This window comes from Oenanthe melanoleuca, chromosome 7 (assembly GCF_029582105.1).
Source record: "Oenanthe melanoleuca isolate GR-GAL-2019-014 chromosome 7, OMel1.0, whole genome shotgun sequence".
Taxonomy (NCBI): domain Eukaryota; kingdom Metazoa; phylum Chordata; class Aves; order Passeriformes; family Muscicapidae; genus Oenanthe; species Oenanthe melanoleuca.
Genome location: NC_079341.1, coordinates 28,462,244 through 28,484,009, shown reverse-complemented (window position 1 = coordinate 28,484,009; position 21,766 = coordinate 28,462,244). Strand labels below are relative to the sequence as shown.

The following is a 21,766-nucleotide window of genomic DNA, read 5'->3' as shown; positions in this document are numbered from 1 at the left end:
CAGAGGTTTCCGGTGGCTACAAGCTGGCATAAATTGATTCCCCAAGCATCTTTCTTCCATGAAACAAACTGCTTCCCATTTAAGACCCATCTAGAAAGTAAAGCTTGGCAGTCCTATTAGTCCAGTAATAGAAAAGAAAAAGCAAAAGGACAGCTTGTGGTTAGGTAGGTAGTTAGTGCACTAACTCAGAAGAAAATCAGCTTGGACAAGCTATCAGGAATTCTGCTTTATTCTTGTGCCTGAAATCAAAGATGCTATCTTTGAAATCAGAGTTAGCATCCTGTATATTGTTCATCTTCCATTCTCTAAAGCTGTCACAACCTCTGCATACATGGGGATCAAATGCATCTACAATTGCTCCAGTTTTACCCTGATTGCCTCCATTTTTTTTTTTTCCATTGGAATGACGGCAGTGTGAACAGGAAGAGCAAATCTGAACTGCAGCTATCAGAAAACAGCAACCACAAATTAATTCAACAACTGTGTATTTGATTTGTGCTGCTCAGAACTAAAAGCACACCCGTGCCACGCTCTGCTCCAGAGGCTGCACATATCAATACAGAGGTTTATTGATTATGCCAAGACCAAATTGAATAATTTCCTGAGAACTGAAAAAAGCAACAAAAAGACCACCACCACAAAACCCCAGCCCAAGATTAAGCTTAACCTGGCTCCTGCTTCACCAAAGCCACTGAGCACCTGCCCACCTGCTTCGATGGGGACCAGATCAACCCCATGAAGAGTATTTACAAACCACACCCCTTCTCTTGAGCCCTTCCACTTAAGAGCAGAGCTGCCTCAGACCTGGGGATGTGGAGGAGTCCAAATGTAAGAAAAAAACAGCAACAAAGCCTCGTGCAGGCAGCCCTCTCAATTAAATATTCTGAGACTGAGCGCCAATCATCCCTTACAATGCCCTCCTGATTTTGCTGCTTTAGGGAAGGATGCTGAAAAATATTTGGGCAGAATTTATTCTGATGCTGCAAAAGGCAGTTCTAGGCAGAGAGTCAATGCAGAGTTCAGTGGACTGAACTCAAGGACTCTTCTTCTGTCCTAGGATGCCAAAACAATGTTCCCCTGGAAGAGAGGAAGTGTTCCATCTCCCAGAAGCCTTCCTGTCCAGTCTCCCTTTTCATAGCTTTGAACAAACCTTAAGGAAAGATTATTTAGATTGCCCCATCAGATGCAAATTAAAGCTAAGGCAGCTTTAAAGAACTGCCTTGCTTGGATGGAAATACATATTTCCTTTACAATCTATTTGCATCAGTTTCAGCCTTCTTTTTTAGGATCAGCTGGAACATCTTTCCTATTTTTTTTTCCCACAGTAATTCTGAAAGCAATATGAAGTGCAAATAGCCCTTGAGACACAGCATATGCTCAGCAGAGACACATTTCTGTGTGGTCTTCCCACCCCCACCACTGACAGCCAAGCTTTTGGAAGAAGCTGGTGGAGTGCTGTGACTCACCCAGCCTGTAACACTTTACCTGGGATCACAGCAGGATTCTTACTATGCACAGCAGTGTCTTTTGGATGTTTCACAGGGTACACTGTCAATATGTAATAACACTGCACCGTGAATTATGCAGTTGCTGGAATCAATGGGATTTTGCATATTAATTGCAAACACACCCAAAAAGACAAAGGAATTTATTGGCTTAATTAGTGTTTCAGCTCTAATAGTATTCAGGCTTCATTCTCACACAAATTGATAAATAGCAGCAGTGTTACTCCTCAAGGATGCTTTGCCTTTTGAGAGGGAGGCTGGAGTTTACGATCGAGCTCTCTCAGCTGCAGGGATGCACTCAGCAGGGGCTTGGAGCAGCTGAACTTCAGAGGTGTTTGACAGCTCTCCTTCCTCAGCAGGTTGCTACACTTCGGCAGAAGGAGCTGCCCTGCCCTCTTGGGGTGGGTTTTTTTTTTTTCTGAAAGGCATTTACATAGTGACGCTTACTGGGCAGGACCAAAAAAGGAACCGAACCATTTCTACCTCTAGGGTACAAAAACTGAGATTCATCTTACATCCCCAAACACTACTTAACCAGCTGCCACAGTGGCAATCCGAGGGAAGATACAGGTAATGTACTTAAGGATTGATTCTGACTCCAGTGTGAAAAAAATCACATAAGTGTACCTGCAAGCAAACTTTGGCCCTTGGGCTCCCAGCTCCCAAGCAACACAGCTCCGTGAAAAATAAGGTGCTAGAAGAACAGGAAGCAAATGTCAAGAATTCAACTGTATACCAAAACAAAACAGAGAGATCCACCTGGATCTGATCTCCATCACCCCCAGCATTCACATGCTGCAGCACAGCATGACTGACACAAAGCTGCAGGAACAGCATTACAATAATGAGGGAAGAGCAAGACACCACCTGAAAAGCAGCTTCCTCCCCAAGGACTTAAAACATTTTCTGCATTATCATACCACCAAAATTGCACCTTAGAGCTAAGATCCAACAAAGAATCATTGTTCATAGAGCCTGTGCTCGCATTTTCAAACAAGTTATTCTCCTGGGCATCCCTCCCCCCCATTCTCAGCAGCAGACCTCTCCTCTTTGGGATGGGGATCACAACACAACACTTAAGTGATAAGCAATTTGTTGACAAAGAGAAGTGTCACCAAGAAAACATTTCAGCTGCATTCAAGACTGGGCTGGATACTTTTTTTTTTTGTTTGTTTGTTTTTCTAGACATGATCTGGCAGCTGGAAGCAAAATGAAGAGCCAGGATCATGTGAATGTGCCCTCGCTGGGGGAGCGCAGTCAAAGGCTGCAGGCAAGCCATGCTCTCTGTGTCACCGTGCTCACAGAGCACTGCAGGAAATAATCCTGCATTAATAGGGCAGCAGATCATAGAGATCAAGCAGGCCTTTTCTGTTTCTACCCTAGTTCATGCCAAAAGAAAACAAAATGGGAGTAAATGCACAGAGAGAGGGATATGCCATCAGCTCCGGTGAAGGAAATCCACTCCCATTTATCAGAATATAAACAGAGCTGTGCCACACAGCTGAATGGTTAATTCAGGCTACTTTATAATTGGAAGGACCCAATTTGTGGGCATTTGTGGCTTTTTCTGCAAGGAAACAGGATCATCACTCATAGCTCCCTCTGAATTATGCTCTGCAAAACCTTGAGAGATCCTGCTGAGCACTCTGCGGCAGGAACCAGGACACAACAGTGGCTTGGCACCCTTAAACTTTTCACCTGAAACCACCAGCTCTCAAGGCTCCAGCCTGAAATGCAAGTGGAAATAAGGGGAATTCCAATATATGTTCAAGCCTAGAACACCAAGTCCTTCCCCAGCCTCAGCCTGTCACCCACCCAGGAGCAAATGCCCTGTTCCCCTGGCTGATCCAGGGAACAAGCCTTGCCCTTTACTGGTCTCTTTGCAATTTACCATTGAGGCAATTAACAAACTGGTCCTAAACACAGAGGAATCAGAGCTCAGCCCCTTTGGTCATTAGTGCCCCTGCTGCAATGCCCCCACAACCTTCAAAACTGAAACTCATTCAAGAGCAAGAGGGCTCAAGAAATAGTGAAGCATCTCCTCCACTGCTGCTGTGGCACTGCTCTGGTACCAAGGGATTCACTTCTGGACTGGCACGGGCTTGGTCTAGAGAAATGGGTCCCCATTTGCATGTTAGCCTCAGTTTATAAACAGGCTGAACCTCTTTCTGCCATTAAACGTGAAAACAGCTGAGAGCAGGCTCTCACCCAAAACTGACAGGGTGTGCACACGGTAACAATTTACCTCTCTTGTCTGTAATTAATCTTCCAAGTCTCTGCATCATGTAGGCTTTCACACTAAAAAGGACAAAACTTCTTGCAGTCTCAAAGTCAGTGAAGATTCAGTTAGTCTTTATTTTATTCTGACAGGCTTCTTTATCCCAGAGACAATACTAAGACACATGATTTTACCAGGATTTTTTCCCAGAGTTCAGTCCAATCACAAAAAGGAAAAGAAAAATAGCATGTTACAAAAAAAATGTATTTAACACAGATTTGAAATAGATTTATATGTCATTTTGCCTCTATTGTCACAAACCCTTTAATATAATTAGTCTGTGCCATAAACAGAAAAAGAACACATGAGCATCACCAAAACCCATCTCTATACTTTGAGTTCACAAATTAAACCTGTCCAGAGCCACTGAAGAGCCAAGCAAAGATATAAACAAGCATTAAATCACCAAGAAAAATGCCCAGAGTGAATTTCAAAAGCAGCAAGGCCAAGACCAATGTGTGTTTCAATGCATGGATGTAAAGACAAGAGGCACAAAAAGCAACACTTTGTTTCTCTTACAGCAAAGGGGAAAGAGGAGAACCCAACATGGGACTGTTCTTGCTGCTGCAAAACAGGGAGCCCAGGCTCTGCTCCACAAGGGCATGAGCATCAGGGAGGAAATCTGCAAGCTGAGATCCTGGAAAACACCTGGCACAGGACACCCAACACCAGCTGCTGTCACAGCATGGATTCCTCAACTCTACCCTGGCTGGAGAAAACTCAGCACCAGCAGCTCACCCCCTTACCCCAGACAAAGCAGGATTTCCTCACCCATCTCCCTAGAGACTTGCCAGGAGTTTCCCAAACCAATGAAGGTCAAGACAGGAGAAAACAAGTGCCCAGCCACAAATGCACTGGCCTGTGGAAAAGCAGAGTAACCTGAACACCTTCCTGCAGGGAACAAGCACAGACCAGGGGGGGCTGGCAACCCCTCAGGGCTCTCAGCAGCATCCCCATTTCCCCTCTCACCATGTTTGTGTGCTCCAGCATCTCCCTGCTCCCTTCCACAGCCAGAACTGATCAGGCACAGGGCAAGGGTCAAGGTGAATACTGGTAGCACAAAGGTCAAGGATTACTTTGACAGCATAAACACCTGCCTTTTTTGTTTTAATCTTAAGTTTTGTATTATGATTTTAACTTAAGCACATGGCTGGGTGCAAAAACAGAGAGCACCTTTTGTTGAAAACTCCAATCTTCCACTCCTTCAGGCTTTCCCTATTCACATCACACTTGATCAGCCAATTGTTAAAAGCTTTTGCTTAACTCATCAAGTAAACACCACCTCTGGGGGGTCAGACCTCCAGAGTAGACAATGGCTGATGTGTGAGATGCAGTGTCATTTGGGAATCCCAGAGAAAGCTGAAGCCAGCCCCTTGAATACACTTTAATTCTGCTCTTCCCATCCAAACCAGGGGACCAGGGCATGCCCCTTGCAAACAATCCCTTCCCTTTGTGACATGAAACGTGCAGAACCCACAGAACATTCCCAGGGGCAGGAAGGCTCAGGTGAAGCCCAGAGGGTTACAAGGCCATCTCAGGCTGTTTGCTGGACTGTGTGTGACCCTGCTCTCACCCACAGCCTCTGGCAGCACAGGGACCCCCGGCCCCATCCACAGCTCTGCCTCTGCTTTTCTGGATAACTGCACCACTGAGCACTGAAGTTTTTCATCTCCCAATTGCTTTTCCCTGTGTTACTTCAGAAAAACACAACCCACACACTGAGCCACCACCGAGCTGACTGGGACAGAGGAGCCTGTCCAAGCACCACTGCCACAGATGCTGGGTGAGAGCCATCACCCCCCCACAAAGGCAATCTGGGAAGACCCTGCAGTGAGGAGAGGCAACAAAAAAGCCTGTGAGCAGCTGAGGGAGACGTTCATTCTATCGATTGTGTAAACTGTCAGTGGAGTGGCAATGAGCAATTTTTTTTTGTTTCTATCCTGGGGAATAATCCAGCCTGATAATTAGTACATAAGAGATAAGTGGAAAATGAGACATCTAGCGAGGGTGGTTCAAGCCTCCTGATGACATTGATAATGTGCAGATACATAGATCACTGTCGGGGCAAACTGCCACTGTGAGCCTGTGTCTTCCCATTGCCTCATCAATCCATCATCCTCTTAGCTACTGACACCTTGGCAGGCACACACCACCAGCCCTGCATTTGAATTGAGAGGAGCAGGCTCCACTAGGGAATACAGATTTAAAAATCTAAGATTCAAATTTGTTTAAGTATTGTGAACAGCAATTCCCTTGCAAGGCATCTTCATTGCCCTTTTGCCAAGGGGGAACAGTTGGGTCTTTGTTAGAAGTACAAATTGCTTCTTAATGCAAAGGATAAAGCACAGCCCAGGCACCTCCTTAGAATTCCTCCTGGCTCCTGCTAATGCTGCTGCATGTCAATTTTAATTTTTTGAAATTTAAACCAAGGGCTTTGTGTCTAAGCTCCATTTCATTGAAGGAGGGGGGAGGAATAGTCAAAAAGGATTACGGATCCGGTGGGAATTGAGGATCCATAGCAATTATACTTCATTTGGATGGTCTCAGACACTGGTTTTAATCATATTCTAAATAGTACAAATCGACAAGACATAAGAGATTGATAAGTGTCTAACACATGTACCTGGTTATGAACTCTGCCTCCCTCAGCAGGGGTTGTTAGAGGACAGGATGGAAGATTGCTCTTTCCCTCTGACCCTCCTCTTCCAGCCAGCAAGAAAGCAACACCCACTGAGGACCAGGTAGGAGACAGGAGTGACCCTAAGAACTTGCTCATCATGGGCTGCACCAAAGTGGGGCTGGAACAAGCCCATCTGACTGTGGCTCCCCTTCCTTCTGCACCATCAGGGCAGGGGCAAAGCTCCAGCCTTGGCAGAGCTGTCCCAGACCAGCTCCTGTCTCTCTGCAACTGCACTAATGCTGTGAAGGGCAGAGAGCTGATAGGGAGCTAAGACCTTCAGGAGGGAAAAATTAAATGGCAGCACAGTAAAACGAAAGCAAGTGCTCAATCTAGCTCTTTTAACTTCAGCAGTCCCAATTTACCCTAACTGAGGAGGGTAAATGATGAAAAATGGGGTGATGATGAAAAATGCACCTCCTCCACCAAAGGCTCAGAACCACATGCACTACTGACACACCTGTGTACTTTGAAAAAGACCAAGGGTGACTGGGGTTTACAGAGGACCATCAGGAGAAAACCCCTCTAAATGGTCTGAATCCATCAGTCCTGAGTGAGCTTTTCACCAGCCCATCTCAGGCACTGTGCAGACCCACCTCCAGTCAGGTGTGGCTTCCAACCCATACACACACTGCAAGTGCAAGGGTTTAAACAAGCTCTCTCCCCTGCTGCCTTCTTAGCATTTGTCAAGCATGTTACAGAAACATGGCTTTCCATAATCACTGATTAAACTGCTTTTCCTGTACTTCCCTAACCTCTGGATCGGGTTTTAACCCAGTAAATCCGTTTGGGAGATTCGCTCCACACCCCCAATTTCACCTCTTGGCAACTGTGTGCCTTATTTTCACAAAACTGTGTACAGGTGAAGCTTTTTTCCTCTCTCTCTACTTATTTCCAGCCCCCCTGAACCATTTTCAAGACCTAGGCAACAAACCCCATCCTAACTTTAAATGTTACTAAAACCTAAGGGACTGAAGTGACCCCTTCCTTTACTTCCCACCCTCCTGTGGCACCACCACAGTGCTCCTTTGTAGCACTGGAAGAGACAGAAAGCAAGAAGGCATTGTCTAAAAACATAATTTAATGTAGTATTTGGGTGACTGTGGTCAATGACCAAATTCTTTTGCAGACAGAAACAGGTTTGACGTTAATGACACCACCATTCACACGAGCATTGCATTGCACAGAAAGAAAAGTTTACACTTGACCCCATACAAAGCAGCAGAGGAAAAAACAGTTATGATCCAGTCCCACTTTGTGAATAGTTGAGCTGAAAATTCATCATCGTAATTAATACTTATTGATGAGAAAATGCGACCTGTTCAAATTCCGTGTGTGACACAGTCCAAACTCTGGGATCTTTTAAACCCTCCTGGAACCACTCGAGAGTTTCAAGCTGCTAAGTTCCTCATGTGACACATGAAACACTCAGGCAGACAAAGGGAGTGCGGGGGTCAGAAGAAAAGGGGAGAGTAAGGAAGGGGTTCACTTTGTTTCATTTCTATTTCGTTTCCACAAGGGTGAAAATAAAAAGATACAAACTGATAATGAAGCTAAAGTGACCTGCGGAGACAGTGGACACCAGCAGGAAGAGCAGCACGACGGGGTATGGAATTGCCAAACAGCCCCATGTGCATCAGTGGCAGGGCCAGTTGGGTCGTGTCACTCGTGTGTTAATCAGGGTATAAAAGAAAGCCAGAGAAAGTGCTGTACTTATTGTTGTTGCCTCCGTGTGCTTTGCCTCCATCCAGCTTGACATACACTTCGTCGCCGGAGTCCAGGTGCAGCACCACGCTGTTGCTGGCATAGTCGTAGTTCTGGTCTGCGTCTTGGGCGATGGCACTGGCCCGCACCTGCCAACACAGCCGCTGGGCACATCAGCGCCCCTGCCCCTCTTCCCCAGCATCTCTGTTAGCCCCCCGAGCCGCTCTTCCGCAGCCCTCCCATCAGTCGCGCCCCTTTTCGGGCCCCTCCATCAATGCCCCGAGTCCCTCTCTCCCAACCCCTCCACTACGCTGTGTCCTCCCTCCCGCTCCTGCCCTCGCCTCTCCCCCTCGCCAACCCGGCAGTAAAGTTTGCAAGCGGGAGTTCGGAATTTGTCGCGGCTCCAGACGCGCATCCCCGGCCCGACGGCGCGAAGGATGCTCCCGCCGGATCCCTTCCCGGGAGCGGCGGCGGTGCCGCGGGACGGGAACGGAGGGAGGGGGACACCGGGGGATCCCGGGCGGCGGGGAGCGGCGGAACCCACCTGGCCGTTCTTGCAGAGGTCGGCCCACATGCTGGTGCCGTCGCCGCCGCGCATGAGGATGTGGTAGGTGAAGAAGTAGATGCCGCGCACCTGGCAGGTGAACTTGCCGCTGGCCGGGTCGTAGTGGTTGCCCAGGTTGGTCACCACGTCGTCGAACTTGAGGACCTCGTAGCCCTCGTGGGGGCTCTTGAGCCCCACGTAGAAGGCGATGCGCGGCCCGCTGAAGGCGGCGCTCAGCCCGCCCGCCGCCTCGCCGCCCGCCGCCGCCCCGCCGCCGCTCCCGCCGCCGCCCGCGCCCGCCAGCGCCAGCCCGGGCAGCCCCGGCTTCCCCGCGTCGCCCCGCTCCCCCGGCGGGCCCCGCGGCCCCGGCGGCCCCGGCTCCCCGGGCGGCCCGCGGGGGCCCGGCTTGCCCGGCCGGCCCGGCTCCCCCTTGGGTCCCTGCACGAAGGGCGGCGGGGGGTTGGCGCCCAGGTCCTGCAGGGCCTCCACGGCGGCCGTGCTGCCGGGGCCGGGCGGCCGCCCGCCGCTGTACGGGTCGCAGATCATGCGGCAGGTGCCCATCATCTCGTAGTGGGCGCCGGTGTCGGCGGGCGCTTGCAGCAGCAGCAGGGGCACGGCGACCAGCAGCGCGACGGCCATGGCCAGGGCGAGCCCGGCGGCGGCCAGCAGCCGCCTCCTCCGCTGCCAGAGCCGGGCGGCGGCGGCGAGCAGGTCCTCCTTGCCGTGCGAGGCGATGGTGGCGCGGGGGGCCGGCCGCTCCCTGCGGGGGGACGGCAAGAAGAGGCGGTGAGACCCCGCCGCCGGCGCCTCCCCGCCCGGCCCCCGCCTCAGCCCGCCCGCCGGCCGGCCGGGAGCCCCGCCATGCCGAGAGCCGCCCCGCTCCGCTCCGTTCCGCTCCGAGGGGACGCGGCGCCCCGTCCGCCCGCCGGGGCTGGGCGGGCGCGGGGGCGTCGCCTCGGCGGGCGGGAGCCCGGCTCTACCCCTCGGTCCCGCGTGGGGGGACGGGCTCGCCCGCCCCCGTCGCCGCCCCGACGTGGGGGCCGCGGGCAGGGCGGACCCACCTGCGGGGGCCCGGGGCGGAGCCGCCTGGGGGGCTGCGGGGCGCCGCCGTCGTTGCGGTCCGCGGGGCGCCCGTCCGGCAGCGCCTCCCGCCCGCTCTCCGCAAACAGCGCCGGTGGCGGCGCGGCCCCCGGGCGGGGCGGGCGGAGGGGAGGGGAGGGGAGAGGCGGGGGGCGTCCCGCACGTCCCGGGCACTCCGGCTGCGGGGAGGACCGCGCCCGCCCCGCCGGCACCGGCGGAGTCACTGCTGGTGCCGCCCAAACTGCGCCCCGCTGAAACCGGGATGGTCGGGGACGCATCGCCGTGTCCCGTTCACCTGCCGCCTGAACTGCTTCCTCCCCACATCTTCGCATCCCTCCGTCCCTCCATCCCTGTGCCCGCAGCGGGACGGCCCCTGCGCGATGCCCGGCGGGGCGAGCTCCCTGCCGCCCCAGCACGCACAGCTTTCTGCGGGAGGGGCCCGGGAAAGCCCCGGCCGGGCAGCAGGTCACCTCAGAGCGCTCCCCGCGGCATCCTCAGGCTCCCCGCGTCCTGCCTCGGCGGCCCAAAGGCGAGCGGGACAACATCGCGGGTGCATCTTGCTCCTCTGCACATGCAGGTGTATCCACAGCCCGTTACACCCTTCCCGCTTTTCCAAAGGCTTGCCGAGTGAAAGGGGAGCCCCAGGAAGAAATGCCTTTAGCAGAGTTCAGGTTAGGTTACAGCACGGTATTCTGTAGTTTCCCTGCGTAATGACGGGTCCAAATCAAGTGGGTTTTCCCGCGAGAAAACTGTGATTAATTGCCTGTGATTTTCCGAGTAAACGGTGGTAGCACCGCGGGAGCTCTGGCATCGTAACCTGCCTGCGGAGATCTCCCCTGGAGAGAAAGCTGGGATCTCACCCGCGTCTCTCCGAGCGGCGGGTTAGGCACCCGTCCTGGAAAGAGAGAAAAGAGAGGTACAGGGATAACACAGATTGCCTCGGGGCAGCATTCCGGTGTCCCCTCGGTGCGTTTCTTACGGGTGAATTCCCGGCGGGCTCGCTGAGCTGAAGGCAGTCTGTTTGCTCTCAAAGCAGGCAGAGCGGCAGGTCGGAGGAGCGAGCCGCCCGGTCTGATCCAGCGCCTGCTGAAGCTGATGGCCTGGAGGCATCCTGTGCAAATAGGGACATACAGGCTTCTTCCAAGAACTGTGGAAATGCCCTAAAAGGATTTGGGACTCTTTTGATAGTTTTTCTTGAAATGTAAGGAGGGGACATCAAGGTTTTTCTATCTGAGTGCAGTGCTTCAGGTCTCATCTCAGTTACATCCCTGCGTGCATCCAGAATTTTTCTTGGAGTTCCTCGGGCTTTGCTCTGCCGTTGCTGAGATCAGGGTTCTGCTCCATCCTTTCGAGTGTCTCTGATTATTTTCACCCACATCTATATACTTGAAGCTGGAAGGGAAATTAATTTTGTAAATTAAAACCTTTGCCTGAAAATTGTGTGGATACTCACATTAAAGTAACTATGTCTATTTCTTAGCACAATGGAGCTAAATGTTTTAAGACACGAGATTATGAGGAAGACGTAAATCCTTTTCCTCTCTTCTGAATTGAGTTGCATCCCACAGAGTTATTTTAAGCCCCCACACGTGTCTAAAGCCTTGTAAAATTATTTCTAATAGTTGTTTCTGTTCCAGCTTTAGTATAATTTTCCATATATTAACTGTGCTAAATACAAATAAATTCACAAATAAATTACACTGCTTTGCTGCTCATCCCTACTTAAGCTTCTGTTAATTTCCCTTTTGTTCTGGTATTTGTCACTCGCTCTGTTCTTCCCGTGTATGTGGATCCTTACTATTCCCCCAGAGCTCTGCAAACCCCCCTAAAGTGGCTTTTTAATCTCCTGTTTTCCAAAGGCAGCAGCCACACCGTAGCTTTTCTAAACCTTTTCTGAATAATTAAGTTCTTGCATCATTTGGACTCTGTTGCAACGTCCCAATTTGCAGCAACTCACTTCTCTAATGAGGTGACAGGTACTGGGAACCATATTCCAAACAGAGGCTCACCAGCCCCTTCTGCAGAGCCAGAATAATTTTATGTGATGGGGTCTGTTATTACCATAGACCAACAAGGACAGAAGAAGAGGAAGAAATATATTCTAACTTTCTGCAGGACAAAATCGGCGCTGTTCTAAATAAGGAGGGTTGAGCATTTGAACAAGTAGGAAGAAAAGATTACAGAGATATCAGCAGTTAGATTAGGGGCCAAATTCTAGCCATTTTGTTTGGGAATAATTGAATTACTCCTCTGTGATGTGGTGAGATGGACTGATCATCCAGTTAATCCCTCCTCAGATTGCTTTAAGGTAAACACAATGTGACTTTAATGTATAATTCCAGTAGGATCTATATTCCTGGAGACCTGGAATTACTGCCTGACTGATGCAATGCATCTTGTTCCCCAAGACATAGCACTTGTGATCCTGGAGGCAGCTGGTAGCATTTACTGAACCTACATTAGTAAGTTGGAATACAGTCACAAAAAGGTACATGGCAACACTTAGGTTATAATTTTGATACAGGCTGCTGGGAGCCTGCTTTCCTTGTGCAATGGGATGCACCACAGCAGCACAAGGAGCAGGGAATTACCAAATCAGCTAGTGAGGCAGTGTCTGAGGCACTGCCACCCCTGCAGGGAGGTGCCTTTCTTCAGTTGGGGTGACAAGTACCAAAGTCCCTCTGAGAGTCAGGCACATTTCCAAAAGTGAGTCAGGCTGGTGCTCCATGTGCCCCAAGAGGAATAAGCACCTCAGCATTAGATGTTGGCTGAGCAGGAGCTTTGGTGATTGCTGTTGTTGGCCAAAGCAATGGTTAAGCATCTAAAAGTGTGTATGGATCTAATTTGAAGCTTCAGATGTGGTGTAAGGACATGGGAACCTGACTGATCAGGGAAGCACTTGACAGTTCAGACACAGTTCCCAGATTTGGACAGGCAAAGAACCCAGACACTTTGCATTGAAGCTCCAAAATCCCAGGAGCACAAGAATTTCCATTCCTTAATTTCTGCTTCAAGGGACTGTCACCCACCCACCTCAGGCTGTTAATAACCTTCAAGAGATACTGTGCTCCATCAGATCCACTTCCCACAGTCATTCCAGAGTGTCTGCTGGATTGGGCCTCTCACAACTATTGCAGGCACTCACATTCATACAAGGCAGTGGTGAGGAGACCAGCCTGGGAGGTTGGATGTTTCTTCCAGTCCATTTATCAGATTTGGAACATATTTTTAAAACTCTTCCCAATCTTCTAGGAGAGTAGTCTTCCAGATGTTGGGTGTTGTGACTTGGATTTTCTTCAGCTTGTTCTCTAGGATCTATTCTGCTGTAAAATGGTCTGTCCCACAAGACAGAAAGAGAACAATCTGATGACTGAAGGAGTTCATGGCTGAGCTTCCAAGCCATGCCTGAGCCACCTTTCAGGATATGGGCAGTCTGTCCACCCAGAGGCAGACACAGGACACTCCTGCAGGCTGCAGCTGGCCATCTCTGTTTCTCAGAGAGGTTGTCAGCAGGGTGACAAGGAGGAGGTCTAGGTTCAGCTTGATTTGCTGCCTGAGAAATACCTATCTGTGTTCCCTGGGGAGCTACAACAATCTTCAAGGGTGGAAGAAACCCAGAGAAGGTGGAGAGAGCAGAGGAGAGCACTGTATGCCCTTATGCTGAACCTGTTCTTCTTTGCATAAAAAGAATTAAAGATTCATTAAGCTATAAGAGGAAGATCAAAGGTGAGTATAATTTTTAGTTTAGTGGTGAGAGCACCTACCTGATCTGAAGTTTCAGTCTTCCTCCAGAAGCTGTTTGTGAATTCCAGCCAGGAGGACACAATTCCTGAAATATCAATCCCTACTGCTGAACTAAAGAATCTTTTGCACTTGCTTTCTTTTCTCTCAGAAGGTTTACTTTTTTTTTTTTTTTTTTACCTTCTCAGCTGCACATCCTTAGTACAAGCTGAGCTCATGAACTCAAGCATGTGGTTTGTTCCAAGCCCAAAAAGAGCTGAACCATCTGTAACCCTGGCAGGATACAGCAGGATGCAGACCATGGAGGAGTGGAGGTTCCAGGCACAGGTGCAAGGTGACTGTTGTACATTTGAAGACTGAAGGTAGGTAGCACCTCCTGAGTTAGGTGCTTCTAGGATTGGACTGGAGCTGAGACAGCCTTTTCATTTCAGTGCTGGATTTAGATGTTTCTATTCTGCTTTAATTCCTTCTTTTAGCAACTTTTTGGATTTGGACATTAACTTGAAAATGTAAGAGCCATACCAGCTCAGATACCCTGTTTAGCAAAAAATGCCAAGAACAAAGTAAGTCCATGCTGATATGATACCAGTTCCCTGGTATTTTCCCTTAATCTCCATCAACCCATGTCTTAAGGACTTCCTGAGCCATGGTAGAATACTTCTAAGAATCTGAAATCAAGATTATTTTGAGTGAAGGCACAGTACCCTTAGATCAGTACCCTCATTCATCCCAGTGTATAGCTTTGTTGTGCTGTCTTTTCTCATAATTGATGGAAGTTATGGATAGCATTACACTCTGATCCTCTGAAGTCCTTCATTCATTGTCTTTATCATATCACAAGATATTTCTCATTGCCAAAATTTACTATCTGGAACCTGGTGTATTCAACAGCTAGTAAAACATAATACATATAGTCCTTAGACATTTCTTGCTGAAAGCAAATTCATCTCTGTTAATGTTCAGAATGTATATAATATCATTTTCATTCATTAAATATAAAATGTAATGACACTGATTATTTTTGCTTCATGGAGGGGAAAAGTTAGAAATGGTTAGGTTTATTGTATTAGCAGCCATCATTCCCCACAAATATTGTGCACTTCTTTATGACCTATGCCAGGGTTTCCAGCAGGACTTGTTTTAAGAGCACAAAGCTCAATTTATTCCCATTTGATGGACCCCATGGGCACATGAGGTCCTGCACAGCAGCAAAAGCCTTTTATTACATAGAACAAGGAGGGAGCTGGTCTTGTCTGGCTGTCTGTAAGGCAGAGTTGCAACAGCCCAGAGGCACTTGAGCTGCTGTAGCAATGTATAAATTTCTGTCCATATAGCCAGAATCATCCCCCTGGACTGGCCCAGTGTCCATGGGAGATCCTGCACAAGGAGCAGCTTGCACACCCCCCAGACAGACACTGCAAAGCCCAAACTGCAGCTGCATGGGCTGTGCTGGGTGTACTGATCCCTGTGAACTGCTGCTATTTGCATTTTGCCACATGCACGTGCTGCACAGGGAAGCTGCTCTCCCTCTGTTGGACAAATACCTTTGAGTGTTGACAAGAGAGCAGCTTTCAAACCCCAGAGCTGCCTTCAGGGCACTGCTTGGAGAAATACCAAAAGGTGTGGAGAGGATCAGTGAGAGGCAAATGCCTTCCTATTCCTAAAATAGGTGCTGTTCACCAAACTCAAAAGAAATCAGCCTGTGTTTTCTGGAAAAAATCAATCAGAGCAACTGAATCTTCCCCCTTTTGTCCCACTGGGACTTTTGTCCTTGCCTTCTCTCACAGCAGGGTTACACCCTGAAGTTAATGCATCTAAGATTAGATAAATTCTGTGAGAACCGAGCAGCCTCAGACAATGACTAAAACTGAAGATGCCTGGTCCAAGAATATGTGGCTTCTCCTGTGCCCAGGAAACTGTCAGGAGCTGAATTGGGAGCAGCAGCTGAAACCTGGCCCCAGCAGCTGAGGTGGTGGAAGAAACATCAAAGGAGCTCCAAGCTGTTTGGGAGCTCCCTGCTCCCAGAGCAGCTCTTCAGTTGGATGTAAAGTAGGTTTAGAGAGAAACAAAACTGTCCTGAAGAAAAGGCAGGATATGAGCATCATCACCTGTCAAACACCAGCTTGGAATGAAGTCTTGCTTAGACACAGTAAATTAAAATGAAGCTTGCCCTTAACCAGCTGAATCCAGGTCACAGCAAGAGCAAGTTCAGCTCTTTCCTAATTCTGTGCTTCTCAGTATGTGTTTACAAACTTGAGGAGAAACAGGTTGGCCCTAGATTTATCTTATTCAATTTGTCTCCTTAGATAACTAATGCTTTTCCAGTGTGACTGCTGCAGTAGCTCTGCACTATATATACAAATAACCATCTGTTTTTAATTGAGCTAGGGCCTTCCAGACAAATACAAATAATTAAGTAATAGTTAAGCATAATTTTTTAACATGATTTGGGAGGTCTAGTGGAAAAGAGATCCTCCCCTTGTCTTCTGAGTACAAGGTGTGCACTTGGCCAAGCTGCTCAGTAAAGTGTATGTGCATAAAACCAAACCCCTGGCAGGTTCTCCAGCTGAAAATCACCCATCTCTGTTCCAAGCCCTCTGAAATTCCCAGCAGGACTCAGCTCTCAAGCCTTCATGACTTCCTTCAGAAGAGTTAAGAGGGAGGCTGGAAAGTCAGAATACTGAATTCAGTCCATTTATGCAGACCCCTTGTCTCAATTCAGCAAAATTTCCATACCTAACCATGAGGCTGAATATTTCTATTCCATGAAAGGAAAAATTGCTGCAGGGAATTGATGTGCATGGACAGCTGGTTTCACCAGGATGAAAGACACACATTAAAAATGCTTTTGAAATGCATTTGGGCTTCCCTGGGGGAGTTTGCTAAGCCTGCAGTCAGGTACCAGAAAGAATTTGTCCCCTTAAGGCAAAGACAAGATTAAAATTAGTAAGAAATAATAGCCAAAGCCACAGGTGGGACAGATGGCATTGAATGGACATCTGTTGGAATAACACTGAGTTACCATGATAGGCTTTTACCCTGCATCCCCCAAAATCAAAGGTGCTCTTCTGCTAATCAAGTATCATGAAAAGGAAGATGTGTGGGTTGGAAACCCAAAGCTAAGGATGGCAGGAACTGGCAGTGAGTGGGGTGTGAAGGCTGGAGAGGGGCAGATGGTTTGGCTGCCTGATGCTCTGCTCTGGTTTATTGGTGCCCAGGAGAGGAGCAGTGCTGCTCTGAGGCAGCTGTAAGGTCTGTGCACAGAGAAGGTGCTTTGTTACTCTCAGGCAAACAATGAAGAGGTTTGAGTGCCACCTCTGGAGTAAGGGCAGTTTGGGGTGTTGCAGAGAGGAGACAGAGAGCTGGAGACAAAGGTCAAGGAGAAGCAGTCCAGTGGCATGGATCAGCCAGAAAACCTCCTGCACCTCTGAGACACCCAGGGAATTAATAACCAGACTAACTGTGACAACTGCTATTGCAAAAGCCCCGCCAAGCTGAAAGAGTAACTGTGAGAGAAAAACAGAGATTTCTATAAAAATGAAGCTTTAAATAAGCACCAAACCAAAGTAGGCAAGATGACTTTGTGAGATTAAAAATGTCTGATTAAAACATGGTGAAATTGTCTCAAAAATATGTAGCCATGTATAATGTCTTCAATATAAACCCAAATTAAAAGCATGACAATAGGTTTTATTTAGAAATATCCTGACCTTTCTCGTACGACTCTTGTCCTGCCTTCTCGTTACTTGTCATTCTCATCACTGTATCTTGCTTAAATGAAAAGTGTAAGCTCTTCAGGGCATAGGGCTGCATCTCTGGGTTTTCTCATCCACTGTGTACAACAATGAATGCAGCAGGGACATTCTTAAAACCGTTAAACAGAACACAAATAAAACATTTCATCTCCGATTTTGCAACTTGACTGAATTTCTTCACAAGGAAACAAAAAAACCCTCTAGTGTGGATATCAGTAAGAAGCTATTTGCTCACATTAGGAGCACTTAGGGTAAATAATAATCAGGGGAAAGCAGCTCTCTCGTAGGTAATGATGTTTATTGAATCACAGAGCAGCTCCTGGGGAAGGGCAGTGGAATCCCATTGCTCGGGATTTTGAGAGCAAGGCTGGGCAGAGCCAGAGACTGCACTGCAGGGCTCGGTGCCCCGCTGGCAGGAAGACGAATGAGAAGCCCTAAGAGCCTTCTCTATTTGTTCTTCTATGATCCTTATAAGAGAGATTGATGCTGACAGCATCCAGGTGGTGTGTCCGTGACTCAGCTGTCACGTCACTGCTTACGGCCGAGAGCCAGTGAGTCAAGGAATGAAAAACAGGTGCGAGGAGGAGGAGAGCCCTCCCCACGAGCTCACCTCCAGCCACCTCCTCCTGAGCAGGCAGGGCCAAGTGCAGAGCACAGGCACACAGGAGAAGGAGAGGCAATGACAGAAGGAAGGGCTGGTCACCTTCCTCCAAGGGCAGCAGGGTTGCAAGCCCTTCTCCACACCTCCCGTGGTGTGGAATAAAAGCTTGGTGTGAGTTAATGGACTTCTGTGAGCCAGAAGTGTCCACCCTGTGTGGTAGGTCTGAAGCCCACTGACTCTTGTAACTGTGCTCTGAAGACAAAGCTGTGGATAACAAATATTAAATCCATCTGTTTTAGCTCCAGCTAGACAGAAAAGGTAACATCACAGATGTCTGGCCACATATTGTCATCAATACAAAGTTTACTATTATGGATCTGATTCCACGTGACACCCAAAATTCTGTTCTGAGAATGAGTCCTCAATGGTAACTTCAAACAGTGACAACAGACACTAATTTCTCTAAAAATCCAAGAATTCCTAGAATACAGAAACGAGCCACCTTGAAAGCAGACTCCTAGGTTCAGGTGGCTTCTGAGACAGTGTCTTTCTGGGTGGGTTCACAAAAGAAATCTGCCACACCTGAGATCTAAAATTGATGGGATTTTTTTTGGTTTTTTTTGCACTGCCTTGATTGCAAGGTCAGCTTCTTGTAATTCCCAGTACCAGAAGGTCAGTGGCATCTCCAGAGGTGGGTACTCCACCACTTTCTCTGTCTGTGGGTATGATCAATGTTTAACACATGGAAATCTCTCCAGGGATAGAAACATCTTAACTTCCTCAAGAAATCTGCTGCTATGCTTCATAATCTCTACCATACACACAAAAAAAAAAAAAAAAAATGCATAAGGATCTGACCTTAATTTCTTTGCTGCAGTTTAAGCCTCTAATTCCTTGTCTTATTCACCATGGCCAGAGAAAGCAGGTGGTTCCCTCCCTCTTTGTGACAGCCTTTCACACACTTGACACAGTTGCCACCTTGATTCCCTGGTCAGTCCACACTCCAGATGCTCAGTCCATTCCACATTTCTCCATCACTTTTTTTCCCTAGAGTTCTGTTCACTCCCACTCCTCCCCATGGACTTTCTCTGATGATTCACATATTTTTTGATCTGAATGACATTGTAGTTTACTCATGCAATTCATGATTTACCACTATTTGAACTTCTCAGCCTCTCCTTCAGCCTGCCAGCTGTCACCATGTGCTTGTAAGTTTAATAAGTGTTCCTTATCCCATCATCAGTGCCTTTACTAATGATCTAAGTAGTACCAGACCCAGACACATGTGCTGCCTGTCACTTATCCCTATATCACACGAGTGTAGCATGGTTTGATAGCTGCCAGGAAGCATGTTATGCATTGGCACCCTTTTGTGCAGAGTGCTAGGCAAAATCAGAAATGAAATATGGATCCTTCCCCAAGAAATTAACTTTTTTTTTTTAACCCCAAAAGGATGTGCCAACTCCTTCCTTATCACACTTTGCATCTGGGAAAATAAGACCATTCATTCTGCACACCCATTTTATCACAAAATGAGATGACCACTTCTTTCTAGAAGTCCCAAAAAGGTAGTTATTAGCAGCATTATCAAAAGCCACATCTAAGCCTTGGTTTTAACTTCATTAAGCCTTGCTTAAGTCTAAAAGACTTTGTCTGCATCCCTCTTGCTGTCTGCTCACTCACTGCTCCAGCTCGGATGGTTTTCAAACCCGACTGCTCCCAGTCTGAGTGACACATCTTATGGTGCCACAACTGCTGCAGGGTCTGCAGGAATTGTCTGAAAGCCAAGAGCTCTGTCCAAAGGAAGGAAAAATGGCAAGGATACAGTTATGAGAAATGAATGAGTAAAATGCATCAACTCCACGGCTGCAAGGCAAAGTAACTGAGACTGTGGCATTTAGCACTGCTCCTGTTGTGCAGAGTAAAACAATTTTTAGAAGTGCTAAATCATGGCACTGGTTGTGGTGAGCAATGAAACTTCATTTTATTTTATGGAGCTTTGATCTGCACAGGCCATTACCAAGGTAAAGTATTCCAGCCAGAAATTCTGTGACTGTATGTTTGCAGAGCACCTGTGACAGCAAAACGTGGGCTCTGCTGTTGCTTCTGGAGCTGAAGAGTTACTAACAACTTCTGCTGTTTATACATGCAAAACATTTGGAATTAAGCACAGATCTGTGCTCCATTTAAGTGTGCTTTTAATTACTTTTGATTAGGATAAAGAGGATAATTTTCTTTTACAAATTCTCAGGATATTCAGAACATCTGGAAATTAAAGCAATTCTTTGCATGCCAGGTTATTAGTGTCAACAACAGAGAAAGAAGAAAAGAGAAGAGAAGAGGAAGAGAAGAGAAGAGAAGAGAAGAGAAGAGAAGAGAAGAGAAGAGAAGAGAAGAGAAGAGAAGAGAAGAGAAGAGAAGAGAAGAGAAGAGAAGAGAAGAGAAGAGAAGAGAAGAGAAGAGAAGAGAAGAGAAGAGAAGAGAAGAGAAGAGAAGAGAAGAGAAGAAGCCAATGCAATGGGCTTATTATCGTGGGATCACAGCAAGGATGTAATCTTTCATCATGGAAAAGCTCACTACAGCCAGTGATGTAGCCAGACAGGCTGATTTTGGAGCCCTGAGGCTCCACACAGCATCTCTCACCAGCACACTGCCCAAACTGATGGAATTGGGAAGCAGGCATGGATGCTAGTGATTTACTGGGAGTGCAGGAGGCTGCTTGTTTTAATATATGGTACATATAGCATGAATGTGTTAATGGAATTCATACTGGAAAAAAATTATGTCCACACAAAGTATGGAATTACTTGGGTAGGATTTATGCAACAGGCATAAAATCCAATAGAAACAGTCTAACCTTTCTGAGGCTTATTAAGTTTCCTTCTTATTTATGGAAATGTCTTAATATATGCAAGGTGAATGTCAGAAAAAAAATACTATAGATTTAGTCAAAATCCAGCTCTTGTTATTTATAAACTTTCACAGCTCTATTCTGCTCTTGTTTACATCAGGAGTAAAATTATTTTAAGTCACTGGGCCCAATCCCAAATCATCTGCATGACTGTTGAATGGGCACCAGCACTGTGGTGGTATCAGCTGACCCCAAAGGGATGCTAAGAATGAGCAAGAGAATGTGAAGTTAAAAATGTAATTAAAGGCATTAAAAATTTGCAATTTTCCTGCTCACTCTTGTTGTATATGTTACATTAAATATACATCAAAGTAACACTCTTCCATTCTTGCCTGCCTGCAAGGAGGAAGATGCAGGGCTCCCTGAGGCCTCCCTGAGCCCCCTAGGACAAGGATGGTTTTCATTCCTTGGTGGTGAGGAGGATATTTATCCAGGTTACTAAAAAAGGGGTGACACTTGAGTAAGCACACTGTCTCTCCATCAGTGGGTAAGGCCCATATCACAGCTTCAACCAAACTGTGGCAATGCCTTTCAAAAAATTACATTCCTACAAATGTCATGAAAATCAGAGAGGCAGAAATCAGTGTCCTGGTAAAAGGAGACAGAGTGTCCCCAAGGGTTACACCCCTTCTGGCAGGACAGGCCAGCCAAGGAGGCCACTTTGGGCCACCAGGAGTGTCACACACAGGGTGGTGTTTGCAGTGCAGAGGGAGGAGGTGATGGAGGGAGAAAAATGTGCAAATCCATGGGAAAACAGGTTTCTGTTCTTCATCACTCTACACATCTTACTTGGTGCATCGAAATCCTGCACAAATTCCATCCTGTACTTTTCCACAGCACTGAAGCATCTTAATTTCTTACAGACACTAATGAATGCAACCTCAAAACACCCCCTGAGGTCAGCTGGGGTTACTACCTGGAGGTGACAATAAATGAGCTCCAGCAAACTTTGCTCTGGTGGTTTCCATCA

General features: G+C 47.7%; 1 protein-coding gene across 1 annotated transcript; it reads right to left on the bottom strand.

The window, feature by feature from the left end:
• Positions 1 to 4,482: 4,482 nt before the first annotated feature.
• C1QL2 (complement C1q like 2) lies at positions 4,483 to 9,614 on the bottom strand. The gene is made up of 2 exons (XM_056496780.1): positions 8,709 to 9,614; positions 4,483 to 8,313 (listed from the first exon to the last, which is right to left on the bottom strand). Exons 1-2 carry the CDS (start codon positions 9,345 to 9,347, stop codon positions 8,134 to 8,136), a joined length of 819 nt encoding a protein of 272 aa, XP_056352755.1. The 5' UTR covers positions 9,348 to 9,614; the 3' UTR covers positions 4,483 to 8,133.
• Between the last annotated feature and the right edge of the window lie 12,152 nt (positions 9,615 to 21,766).